This window comes from Schistocerca americana, chromosome 3 (assembly GCF_021461395.2).
Source record: "Schistocerca americana isolate TAMUIC-IGC-003095 chromosome 3, iqSchAmer2.1, whole genome shotgun sequence".
NCBI classification, from domain to species: Eukaryota; Metazoa; Arthropoda; class Insecta; order Orthoptera; family Acrididae; genus Schistocerca; species Schistocerca americana.
Genome location: NC_060121.1, coordinates 768,261,737 through 768,275,572, shown reverse-complemented (window position 1 = coordinate 768,275,572; position 13,836 = coordinate 768,261,737). Strand labels below are relative to the sequence as shown.

General features: G+C 41.8%; 1 protein-coding gene across 1 annotated transcript in view; it reads right to left on the bottom strand.

Moving 5' to 3' along the window:
- Positions 1-13,836, bottom strand: part of LOC124606388 (UDP-glycosyltransferase UGT5-like) — a 50,477-nt gene continuing 36,641 nt past the window's right edge. Inside the window, exons 2-4 of the mRNA XM_047138369.1 lie at positions 11,424-11,655; positions 11,162-11,381; positions 1-277 (exon numbers count right to left, since the gene is read on the bottom strand). Of these exons, the coding sequence (XP_046994325.1) occupies positions 1-277; positions 11,162-11,381; positions 11,424-11,655 (729 nt within the window). The remainder of the gene's footprint in view (positions 278-11,161; positions 11,382-11,423; positions 11,656-13,836) is intronic.

Below are 13,836 nucleotides of genomic sequence, written 5' to 3'. Positions count from 1 at the left end.
TCACTGTTTCTTCAGTTTGCTGGGTCGAGTGAGCCACGTGAACAGCCACCGACTCAGCCTGTGGAGGAGAAACGCCACGACGGCCGCCACAGCCAGTATGAAGGCTATGACGTCGAGCAGCAGCAGCTGCCACCAGTGCAGGTCGAGGGCAGCGCTGCGCAGGTGAGGGGCCCCCTGGTGGCGGATCACGTACTCCACCCACCACACCGCCCTCTGTAGGGACGTGCTCTGGTGCTCCCGGTAGATGGCAGAGAAGTGCTTCATGTTCTCCTGGTAGCTGCAACAGGGAAAGGGAAATGCATTTCGACAAATTATGATAGCAGTCGTACTGGCAAGCAGAACACAGTAAGACTGAGCTGTATAAAACATTTAATCATATACAATCACTGAATATTTATAAACATTGTTTGTGCGTTTTTCCAAATAATGTCGTCATATGTCAATAATAGAATGGTAGGATCAACAAGAGCTTCGAATCAAATGATCACTGATATTTCAGGTATGTAATTGGAGCACAGAGAGTGGTAATGCAACACAACATAAAATTTTGTGTTTTTTAGAGATAGCTGAATGGAGTCACAGTTAGGCAAGAAGTTTTTTGAATGTATTACTTTCAGTATATTGTGAAGAAAGTAACTAGTGCTCCGTTTACTTTAAAGTCCGTCAGCGCTACCTCTGACACTGAAACGTTTAAGCTTGTTCATTTGGCACACATATACCATTATATTTTTCAATAAATCTGTGCAGTCGTAAAATATGTTCTTACACCAGAAAAAGACCATTCAGAATGATATGCAGAGGCACTTCGTGGCGTTCATGCAGACCATTGTTAATGAGTCATAAAATTCAACTATGCCATTCATACACACACCCTTCGTGAAATTTATGGTAAATAATGATGGATCAATCAGAAAGAACTGTCACACTAACTTAGTCAACACAAGACAGCAATAATGATTTCCATTTGCATAGCACTTCTTTAACCATTCTACAGAACGATGTGCAGTATTTTGCAGGATCCACATCAACGTATTTCCAGGAGAACTCAGGACATTCCATACGAAACCCATATTTTCAACAGTCCATTAATCCTGTAGAGGTTTTCCTTGTAGCTTTGTATTGTCGTCTGTTATCCATTTTGCATCCGATTGTGCATATTTATTGTTGGTCTCTTACAGTCATTGTTTCTGGTTTTTAAATTTTTGTATCAGCTCCATGTGTACTATGTAGTGTTTGGCTCCATGATGAAGTAGCTTTGACGCATTACCCTATGGTACCTGACGAAGTACATTAACTTGAATAATATTAAAATATTAGTTACTCTAAACATTCACATGTATCGATCTTCCCACCATGCATTTTGAGAATTGCACCTTCATTCATTAGGTGGAGATTATCGAATATACTTTTTTTCATACGACTCTTGTGAATAATCTGTGGCACTGTCAGACAGCTGAAGACCAAACAGAACGCAGATTCTTGGACTGAATAGATATACAGTAATACAAATATAAATTGTTTCATTGGTTGTATGCTGGTTTTTGAGTCAGTCGTATTTGCATTAAAATCTTACATATACTTTCTACAGAATAAAGTAAGCAAATATTGTGTGTTGGGAATTTACAAGGACAAAGAAAAAATCATAATAACACTGACTACGGTGGTGAATTTATATAAAACTTTAAACATTTTTATATAATAGTTGATTTGTTGATTATTGTCATTTTTAAGCGGTCAACCTCAACAAGATATGCGATCATTTAAAAAGAGTACATATTGCAGTTTATACTTGTACTTGTCAATGTAAATACTCCATGTTACACTTTCAAAGTTCCCACGTCAGAATTCTCGACAAGACTGTAAAATTCTCTGCAGTAATTCTACCACCTTATCAGCGGGAATAGTATACACTTTTGAGACGAACTTGGCACGGGTAGTCTAAAGACCTGATGATCCTGGAGACAATGGTAGAGGGATTCCTCGACTTGTGCATCTTGGACGGTATTTTCGCATTAGATGTCCTCTTACACCAGCAGGAAGATGTGGACGATCGGTAAAATTTCAACACAATTAGCTGGGGACTTAATGGAATAGTTGACACTTCAAAAACAGTCCCGGCTAGGACAAAGCTTCATGCAAATGTCTTGGCAGCTGGAAGCCACACACTTGCAGTTACCTCGCATATAACTCGTCTGCAGACTCATGTGTAGTAGAAAGTTTTCGCTTCTATGATCATATCTTTCATTTCTTTCTGCTTTTGCTCTTAATTATCGTACACGCAGTAGCTATGTAACTGATTTAGTTTTTCTGTGATTTCCTCTTATGAAATGCACCAATATACTGGGATAGTTTCTTGATATCAACCAGAGCCAATTTCGTTCCTGCTTTCTTTTCGAATTAAACTAGTGTTCCAGCTCTACAAGGTATCCTGTAACAAATGTAACTCTAATTTTCAAATCTTCATAGCAATAAGGGGCGATTTTTCCTCAAATAAACCTGCTGCTAATATGTATATTCTGACGGAGAAAATCGCAACACAAAAAATTTATGTTGGGTAATGAAATTTTGGGAATACATTAGTATTTAAGTAATTAACATTGCAATATCGCAGGTTAAAGTGAGCACGAGTTACCCCATTTCAAATGCAAAATGCTGGTACATTAATAACTCCTGTAACTGCCAGACGGTTGAATGCAAGCATGTAGATGGGCATGCACTGTGTTGTAAAGGTGCCGGTTGTCAGTTTGCGGCATTTAGTTTGACGCCTCTTGTACATAGTCGGTCAATACAGGGACCGTTAACGCTGTTTGTGATGACGCTAGAGCGTCCGATTAAGTTCCATAAATGCTAGACTGGATACAGATCTGGTGACTGAGCACGCCAAGGCAACATATACACATGCTGCAGAGCATGTTGGGTTGCAACAGCGGTATGTGGGCGTTGGGAACAACCCCTACAATGCTATCCACGAATGGCAGCACATCAGGTGAAATCACCAGACTGACCTACGAACTTGCAATCCCGGTGCCTGGGGGGAGATCGCCTTCTGTCATACGAACTTGCACCCTGGCCCTTAACTCCAGGTCCAGTATGTTTAGCAGGCAGGCCCTTAACTCTGCTCCTCCTAACCTCCAAACGCCCATCATCGGCACCGATACAGAAACAGCTTTCATCAGAAAACACAACAGACTTCCACCCTGTCCTCCATTGATTTCTCGCTTGACACCACTGAAATCTAAAATGGCGGTTGTTTGGGATCCGTGAAATGCACGCTCAGGGTCTCTGGCTCGGAGCTGTGCTTGTAGTAACCGATTTGTAGCGGTTCGCTGTGTTATTGTGGTGCCAAACGCTGCTCAAATTGCTGCTGCAGATGCAGTACAATGCGCCAGAGCCATACGGCCAACACTATTGTCTTCCCTCTCAGTAGTTCCAAGTGGCCTGATCTTCTTGCGACCATGTATTCCCTTGACCATCGATGCCAGAAATCAGTCAGGAGGCTGTAGGTCTTTCTGCAGTATCGCAGAAGGAACATCCTACTTCTCGTAGCCTTGTTCCTGTTCAAACCCACTGACGTGTTGATAAAGGCTTCTTTGTAGCTTTAAAGGCGTTCTTGACTAACATCAACTCACCATGTCCAATTCAATGTAGCTATATAGATATTCGCAGTGCAATCAGTATCAGTAAAACAGAAAGACGTTCTTGACAACCTTTGACAGTACTGATGCCCTCGGATATCTCAACCCATCTCTCAGGACATTTAGGGGCTTCTTTTCTATTGTACATGATCGCACCCGTTTCGAGCGTAGCGCAACCGTAATTTTTGCTCTGGTAGACAGGTTCGAACCCCTAGGAATTATTCAAAATAATTCGACGAAATTTGAATGTGATACAAAGTAACGTGAATAAAACGGAGAAGTGTCTAAGACCCTGCAGTTTATCTGCATCGTTGGTGCCACCCACGCAACTTTGTTGCGCACATTTCAGTTTTACTTGAAAAACTTCGACACCATTCCAGCCTCGAGGCTTGTCTAGAGCAAAGCCACCCAAAGGGTGTCGAACGTGTTGCCTAACCCGGACATCCTAGAAAAGGATGGTTTAATTGACGCCATTTATGCCACCCACTGAGGCCTTTTCATGTCGATTGTGAGCGGCGGTGAGTCCGAAACGCTTACCTCAGCCACCCATGAGATAACTGTGTGATTCCTACGTTGGCTGTCGCGGTTCTGGCCTCCATCGTAAAGACGTCGAAAGATGGGGTGAAATGTGGGTAACGCGCCTGTGACGAGCTTATCGTGGACACATCTACGGTGGGGTTTGGCAGAACTATCGTAAACTTTGGTGCCAAACTGACATTTCTAACCCATCTTGCAACTCATATGAACTTCTGAGCTGTGGTTTTGTTTCGTGTGTTTCGACACCTTTATGTTTAAAGCGTATCGGGTCCCGAGGGTGATGTTGGAGGGATCCACGCTTTTTCACGAATATAGAAGATCGTTGCAGTCACCTTTGAGGCAAATTTCAAAGTTACGTGTCGCAATGGGAGTCAATTACGCGGTTTACAAAAAGTTATCCTGTAACTCTGTTGCCAGTTGTATGAAGTTTGTATGGAGATAAACGGCTAAGTAGGAAGCTGTGCTCAGATGAGAAATACACGGAAACAACACCAGTCCCATAACCAGAGATTACCCTTTTTATCCTTGAGTTCCCATTATTTAATTTACACGTCAGAGGGTGAGAAATAGCGGCTACTGATGCTATAGTGCTGGCTCACCAATGTGAGTTCATACTGGCTGATCACCACAATAGCAAAAGCTGAGGGAAATTCATAGATTAAGATTTGATAGTAACAGTTTACGAGAGCAACAACTGTAACTAGATTCGTAAAACTACTGTAAGCTACAATAGACTATCGCAATTGAACGTAGCCATCGTAGTTTTCCTAGTAGATTTGGGCAGTTAAGATTCTATGTTTGTTGCATACATATCGAACGTTACGTCATTTCGATCACTCTCCTCACGTATGCGGTCTGTATCTTGCTAGATTCGCCGGGAGCTTTCATCCGTCTGGAAATTGAGTGAGGATATATAAAGGGCCGCATGACATATGGCACATTAGAATGCGGCCAGCGTTCTTCAGTATGCGTCATCATTCGGAAGGGTGGCCAAGGTCTGTCGAAAGCAAAACAAAAGCCAACAGTAAGTAAGGCGAACCGTATATCATAATGCAGTGACTACTCGTCTACGAGAAGCGTACACTGTGTCTACAAGCTATCAAGTGTGTGAATCAGGAACCTTTACAAAAATGAGGAAAAATTTCGAGAACCACTACTGAAACGCCAGCCAGTGTGGCCGAGCAGTTCTGGGCGCTTCAGTCTGGAACCGTGCGACCACTAGGGGACTGATGTTAAGTCCCATAGTGCTCAGAGCCATTTTTGAACTTGTGAAACACCTGATGAAACGTCGATGTTTACCGTGTCTTTGACCTCACCACATAACTAGGTTGGTCTCTCGAACGCCACGTCAGTTTCGTCAAGCACTTCCAGAACAGTTTCTGGCACAGATGTAAAAGCAGTCGTCTTTACTTCAGCAGCCTCGTTATCAGTGATAGAGACCCCAACACTGGATGATGGATGAAAGCTTTCCATTTAATTCGTCCTGGCTACGAGCCACTTAACCACCATGTTATGAGTACAACTTCACTCAAGCTTTTGTCACGGAGAACATTAAACGATCAAATGCTCTCACTTTAATTTCTGATGGATGAATAGATGCGTCGTACACCAAGGATTTAATTTCGTTGTCACGACACCAGAACTCATTTTCTCCAACAGTATACGTCCTGGTGAGTGAAGAGAAACAGGAATTCAAGAGATAAGGAAGAAAAGTTCATAGCAGTGATCAGTGGTATTGCAAGAAATACGCAGAGCGCCTGGAGAATAGTCGATGAAATTTGCAGGTATGTAATATGTATAGGATGATCTGCTCATACCATCAGTCTCCTCATAAAAGACATCACTGCTTTAGCTGTACTCCAGATCAGTAAGAAAATAATCAAAGCATTCAAATTCAGCCACGTATCTCATGCTTTGCTGGAATCGAAGCAAAAAGGAAGTCAGCTGTATCTTTCAGACTTTCCTCACAAACTCGCTGGAGCTTTAAAAAGTCCTGAGAGGTTACTAAAGAAAAAAGATGCTATTGTAGAATCCATTATTTCCACTTCACTTCGTTTCGATAACACAGTACGAAGTGCTGTGTTAAAGGAGGACACATGAGACTAACTTCAACAAGCAAGTAGCTTACTACGACCAGTGTCTACTGCCATCACCCACCTTGAGGCAGACAATGCACTGTTGTCCGAAGTGCATCATCATTTTATTAACGTTGCTGTAGAGGTGTATCTTCTAAAAAACAATATCTCAATGTTGTCCCCAGAAGACTAGCTATGTATTGTATCTGCAATTACAGACACAACAAAATCAAGCTGCCAGCCTATCCAGGCGGCGGCAAATCTTTTAGTTCCACAGTAAAAAGGCACTAGCCTCATTGATGAATATGAAAGCCTTGCAGTACAGTTCATCAGATTTATGCGTCCATTGTCAGAATTTGAAATGTCGCTGAATTTAGAGTTTGCGATGGTTTCTTCTCCACTGATGTTGTGCGAGATGTTACTTAACATGTCTCGCCCTCACCTAGTGGAAAGGACTGGTTAGGTGTCAGTCACTGATGTATCTCGGCGGCAAACTTCTCAGTGCACCACCATCAACAGCTGGAAGCTAGCGCAATTAGTCGGCACATGGAACAATGTGCAGACAAATAAGAAACAATCTTTTTCCTACACCAATCGAAACAATAGATTCCGTCAGGTGGAACTTACGTTGTATGGACGACAATAATACTATGTCTCCAAAAAATTCAGGAGACTCCACTGAGTATACTACAGTTGAGATGGAAGATGCTGATAGCGATACGGAGCAGGGTTATTCTAAACCACAGCGACCAAAGTCATTACCACAAGCAATATTGTTTGTCATCATTACTTTCGAATTTCTCATTAATTTTCCTATTTCGTTGTATTTTGTGTTGAAAAATATTCTAGAAATTCGAATTACTTTCGCGATGATGTCGGAAAAAACTACTGTCATATGACTGGAAAGAAACAATGTTAATTATATTACATTTGCAGGTAAAGAAAGTAACATTCATGTGCCATTCTCACAGTATTATTTCACATTTCTTTTACCTCATATCATGAAATGTATTTCTACCTATCTTTAATTTCGTCCAACTCCAAGTATGCAAAACTGTAACGTTTCTGTTCTACATAGTTATCCTATTAGGTACTATGGAAGAGCGCAACTTCAGCCATATCACTAACGTCGATCAGTAGTAGGATTTTGGAACATGTACTGTGCTCTAACAGGAATTACTTCGAAGAAAACATTTTATTGACAAACAGCCAACACGGATTCAGAATATATAGTTCTGAAACACAACTAGCTCTTCAATCGCAAAAAGTAATGAGTGATATACACGGAGATCGTCAGAAATTGATACTGAATTTTTAGATTTCCAGAGGACATTTGATACCGTTTCTCACAAGCTTGTTTGCAGTCGATGCTGTAATTTACCGTCTTTATCATATGATCAAAAAGAATTGCAAAATAATTTAGACAAGACATCTGTAGGAAAAGGGAGAGAAGGAAACATAATAGGTGAATATGGGTTGGGGGGAAGAAATGAAAGAGGAAGCCGCCTTGTAGAATTTTGCACAGAGCATAACTTAATCATAGCTAACACTTGGTTCAAGAATCATGAAAGAAGGTTGTATACCTGGAAGAATCCTGGAGATACTAAAAGGTATCAGATAGATTACATAATGGTAAGACAGAGATTTAGGAACCAGGTTTTAAATTGTAAGACATTTCCAGGGGCAGATGTGGATTCTGACCACAATCTATTGGTTATGAACTGCAGATTGAAACTGAAGAAACTGCAAAAAGGCGGGAATTTAAGGAGATGGGACCTGGATAAACTGAAAGAACCAGAGGTTGTACAGAGTTTCAGGGACAGCATAAGGGAACAATTGACAGGAATGGGGGAAAGAAATACAGTAGAAGAAGAATGGGTAGCTCTGAGGGATGAAGTAGTGAAGGCAGCAGGGGATCAAGTAGGTAAAAAGACGAGGGCTAATAGAAATCCTTGGGTAACAGAAGAAATATTGAATTTAATTGATGAAAGGAGAAAATATAAAAATGCAGTAAGTGAAGCAGGCAAAAAGGAATACAAACGTCTCAAAAATGAGATCGACAGGAAGTGCAAAATGGCTAAGCAGGGATGGATAGAGGACAAATGTAAGGATGTAGAGGCTTGTCTCACTAGGGGTAAGATAGATACTGCCTACAGGAAAATTAAAGAGACCTTTGGAGAGAAGAGAACCACTTGTATGAATATCAAGAGCTCGGATGGCAACCCAGTTCTAAGCAAAGAAGGGAAGGCAGAAAGGTGGAAGGAGTATATAGAGGGTTTATACAAGGGCGATGTACTTGAGGACAATATTATGGAAATGGACGAGGATGTGGATGAAGATGAAATGGGAGATAAGATACTGCGTGAAGAGTTTGACAGAGCACTGAAAGACCTGAGTCGAAACAAGGCCCCTGTAGTAGACAACATTCCATTATAACTACTGATGGCCTTGGGAGAGCCAGTCATGACAAAACTCTACCATCTGGTGAGCAAGATGTATGAGACAGGCGAGATACCCACAGACTTCAAGAAGAATATAATAATTCGAATCCCAAAGAAAGCAGGTGTTGACAGATGTGAAAATTACCGAACTATCAGTTTAATAAGTCACAGCTGCAAAATACTAACGCGAATTCTTTACAAACGAATGGAAAAACTGGTAGAAGCGGACCTCGGGGAAGATCAGTTTGGATTCCGTAGAAATGTTGGAACACGTGAGGCAATACTAACCTTACGACTTATCTTAGAAGAAAGATTAAGAAAAGGCAAACCTACGTTTCTAGCATTTGTAGTCTTAGAGAAAGCTTTTGACAACGTTAACTGGAATACTCTCTTTCAAATTCTGAAGGTGGCAGGGGTCAAACACAGGGAGCGAAAGGCTATTTACAATTTGTACAGAAACCAGATGGCAGTTATAAGAGTCGAGGGGCATGAAGGGGAAGCAGTGGTTGGGAAAGGAGTGAGACAGGGTTGTAGCCTCTCCCCGATCTTATTCAATCTGTATATTGAGCAAGCAGTAAAGGAAACAAAAGAAAAATTCGGAGTAGGTATTAAAATCCATGGAGAAGAAATAAAAACTTTGAGGTTCGCCGATGACATTGTAATTCTGTCAGAGACAGCAAAGGACTTGGAAGAGCAGTTGAACGGAATGGACAGTGTCTTGAAAGGAGGATATAAGATGAACATCAACAAAAGCAAAACGAGGATTATGGAATGTAGTCAAATTAAATCGGGTGATGCTGAGGGGATTAGATTAGGAAATGAGACACTTAAAGTAGTAAAGGTGTTTTGCTATTTAGGGAGTAAAATAACTGATGATGGTCGAAGTAGACAGGATATAAAATGTAGACTGCCAATGGCAAGGAAATCGTTTCTGAAGAAGAGAAATTTGTTAACATCGAGTATAGATTTAAGTGTCAGGAAGTCGTTTCTGAAAGTATTTGTATGGAGTGTAGCCATGTATGGAAGTGAAACATGGACGATAACCAGTTTGGACAAGAAGAGAACAGAAGCTTTCGAAATGTGGTGCTACAGAAGAATGCTGAAGATAAGGTGGGTAGATCACGCAACTAATGAGGAGGTATTGAATAGGATTGGGGAGAAGAGAAGTTTGTGGCACAACTTGACTAGCAGAAGGGATCGGTTGGTACGACATGTTTTGAGGCATCAAGGGATCACAAATTTAGTATTGGAGGGCAGCGTGGAGGGTAAAAATCGTAGAGGGAGACCAAGAGATGAATACACTAAGCAGATTCAGAAGGATGTAGGTTGCAGTAGGTACTGGGAGATGAAGAAGCTTGCACAGGATAGAGTAGCATGGAGAGCTGCATCAAACCAGTCTCAGGACTGAAGACCACAACAACAACAACAAGACATCTGTACGGTGAAAAAAGTGGCAGTTGACTCTAAATAATAAAAAGTGTGAAGTCGTTCGCATGAGTACTAAAAGGAATCTGCTAAATTTCGGTTTACGAGAAAACACACAAATCTAAAGGCAGTAAACTCAGCTCAGTTATTATGGTTTATAATAACGAATAACTTTAATTCAGCGATCAAATAGATAAATTCGTGGGGAAAGTAAACGAAAACTGCTCTTTTTGGCAGAACACTTATAATGTGCAACAAGTCTTCTAAAAAGACTGCTTACGCCACGATTGTCCGCCCTGTTCTACAGAAATGCTGGGCGGTGCGGGGTCCGCATCAGACTGGGTTGACGGAGGACATCTAAAGAATTCTAAGAGCTACAGCTCGTTTTGTGTTGTCCCGAAATAGGGCAGAGAGCGCCGCGGAATTGGGATGGCAGTCATTAAAAATTGCACTCATTAAAATCAGATCTTGTGCTCCGCATATAATGACATCGTTTTCAACGGGCTGTTAAACTCTAATCTTCCATGACTAATTTTTTAGTAGCGTAGCAAAGACGTCCAATACTTTTTGGCAATAACTTAGCTCAAAAACATAATTATCACATATGAATGTGGATCTAAATAAGAATTCGACTGAAACTTCCTTCGTGTAGATATTTCTAACAGTGTAATGAGAGATACAGTGCATGCCAATGTATTAGAGTCCAGTCACAAACGGTGAATGTAATTAATATTCATTTTTAAAAAATGCAGCGACTTTGACTAATAAACAACCTTCCGATTTTGCCACTGGTAGTCATATGGATTATACAAAAATTAAAATCACCGTGTGCCTTGCAGTTGTACACATACTGAATTTTTGAGACTAACAGATCTTGTATTTCGTTATAGTACCTATGACAGTCTGAAGAATATTGCCATTACAAATATTAACGAGTACTCCATCGACTAGGGCACTGTACTGCTATTACCAACTCCGTGGACCTGCAGGAGTGAGCAGAATCTGTGTGCTACTAACTATTGGTGAACTAAAAAACAAATTCCCTCACCTCTTGTCTTCCACAACTGTCTGCACCGCTTCCAGAACACTGTCCTTGGTGACGTCTTTTAAATCCAGCCTTCGTCCAACGCCTAAGCCGACCATTTTTTCTACATTGTAAATCTGGTCTCCTAGGAAAGGAATCCCAATGACGGGCACAGAGAAATAAGCTGCCTCGTTCCAGCTCTGTAGTCCTCCCTGAGTGATGAAGAGGCGTACGTTCGGATGAGCTGCAACAACACAATAACGCACTTATGCGCAGTAGTCACTACGCTTGGCACCCAGCACGCCCTGCTGCGGCAGCCACTTGGCGGTCATCACGTTGCCGGGCTGACCGGGCAGGCGATCAGCTTCCCATTTCCAGAGCACGCGTTGCGGGATTCCAGCGAATGCGTCCAGGAAGGCACGGACTGTCTCTGGAGGCATGGCGCTGCTCTGCACATTGGAGCCCAGGCTGAAGTAAACCACGCCGTCCCTGTCACCGTCCAGGAACTCCCTCACATCCTGATATATAGATGCGCTTCACATCTGACACAAATATTTAACATGAAAGTCATAAAGCTACACTTTGTGCTACAAAAATCTCCAGAAACACATAGCTCCACATTGCAACAACGGCAACCATTTAATTAATAATCGGTTTCCACTAACTATGGTACGTTGAAGGAGGAGTAACTTTCAATTTATCAGCGTCAATCCTAAGAATATTGCTGCTCCAGTAACAAAGTACCGCGTGGTTACAAGTGAAGTCCAGCTACGGCTAGTGTGAGCTGTAATTATCGTATGGCAAGAAAACTTGATGGATATTCCAAAGTGTTCGTGCGGATGCGATACTCTGTGAAAAAAAATTATTCACAACTTTGGCCATCTGGGGCAAATCTGGTAACCGTGAATGCAAGAAATAGGTATAGAAATGTCTGCATGTCTATTGGCTAGGAACAGGGCGTGAGCAGAAAGGCTAAACAAGTGAGAAAGGCATAATGCTGATTTTATTATTAATCGTACACTCACCCAGCAGGTCCTGCTGCGGCAGCCTCTTGGAAACGTAACGAAAATCTGCATTCTGTAGAAGACGTGATCAACAGTTGCTCGCAGCAGGTCCGGTGGAATCTGAGCAACATTCTCCTGTATACTGGCCTTCAGATCAAGTAGAGATTCCAGGTCTTGAATCTGGGAAATTTCTCGAGACACCACATTTGTGGAAGGCTGCATTAAGCAGATGATTCTCCGGGCGAGCGACATCAAGTGTTGCCCCATCTTGCATGAAAACAGTAGTGTCCTCACAGTTGTGCTTTTTAAAAACAGGAACGACTTTCTGTTAAGTATGTCTCGATAATGTGCAGACGTCACGGGACACCAGACGGGCCATCTGGGTATATTCTTTTCAATGAAGAACGGACCGATAATAAAGGCACTTCTGACTCCACACCACAAAGTCACATACGCCGAGTGCAAAGGCTCTTCGTGCTCAGCACGAGATTTAACAGTGCCCTAATTCTGCAGTTCTGTGTATTCACCGCACCCTATAGAGTAAAATGTTCCTCGTCACTCCATAGAATATTGACAGAGTAAAAGTCATGAAATTCTACCTGTGCCGGAAACTGAAGAACAAATTCTGAACGCTGCTGCTGATCATGAGGTTTGAGTTGCTTAGCGTGTGGATATTGCATAGCTGTCGACGTCAAACTTTCCGTATTGTTGGTCATGGGATGGACAATTCACGTGACACTGCACGAGCGCTACCACTACCCAGGACACGTGCTGCATGGCCAGTTGCGGCGACAGCAACGTCGACAATAGTCTCCACCGGGATAGAACGGCTTCCTCTTCCAGGTACCACACCAAGCTCACCGTGTTTTCGAATTTCATTATCATCTTCTTTAAATCACTTAATGTCATCGGGCTTCTCCTCATGTCTTCCAGTCGGCGATACTCCCTCAGTGCAGCACTGCAATTGCTCTCTTTCACATAAAACAGTTTCACTAGCAGCGCATGGTCTCTCTTCCCGATAGCCATACATTCATTTACTTTATGGTTTGTCAGATGACAGGGTTGACGTCATACTGTCTTACAAAGAGAGTACAACGCCAGATTTAAATCTGATGGTCATAACTGGAACTAATTTGTTTTCCAGTGTGAATGGTTCCGCGTTAACACACTAATGTATCTACCAGTTTCCCTGCCATACGATAATTACGACCCTCACTGGACCTCAGCGCGTAGTTGCGCTTTAATCATAGCCACCCACTTTGAACGATGATCTTCGTTGATAGGACGGACACTAAATGCACTTCCTATTTTAACTATAACCATACATAAACGATCAAGCTCGCAGAATCAGGAAGATTATGAGATTTTCTTATTGACGGAACTGTTATGTACAGCATCATTTCGTCGTTGGATAATCGCAAGAAATATCAGAAGGAGATTGAAATTTCCACTTGATGGTACGCATGGCAGCTATGTTGAAATGTAGATAAATTTAATACAACGGACATAAGAAAGAGAAAGAATTCAATAGTATCTGATGACAAGATTACCGATCAACACCATGTAAAATAGCAACTTCGTTAGATAGTAATGTCTGAATGTACCCTATTCTATGTTGTTTTACGTACATTTGACAATAGTAGTAATAAATAAAGGCATCGCTAAAATTTAAATAGAATAATTTCATGCCACCCA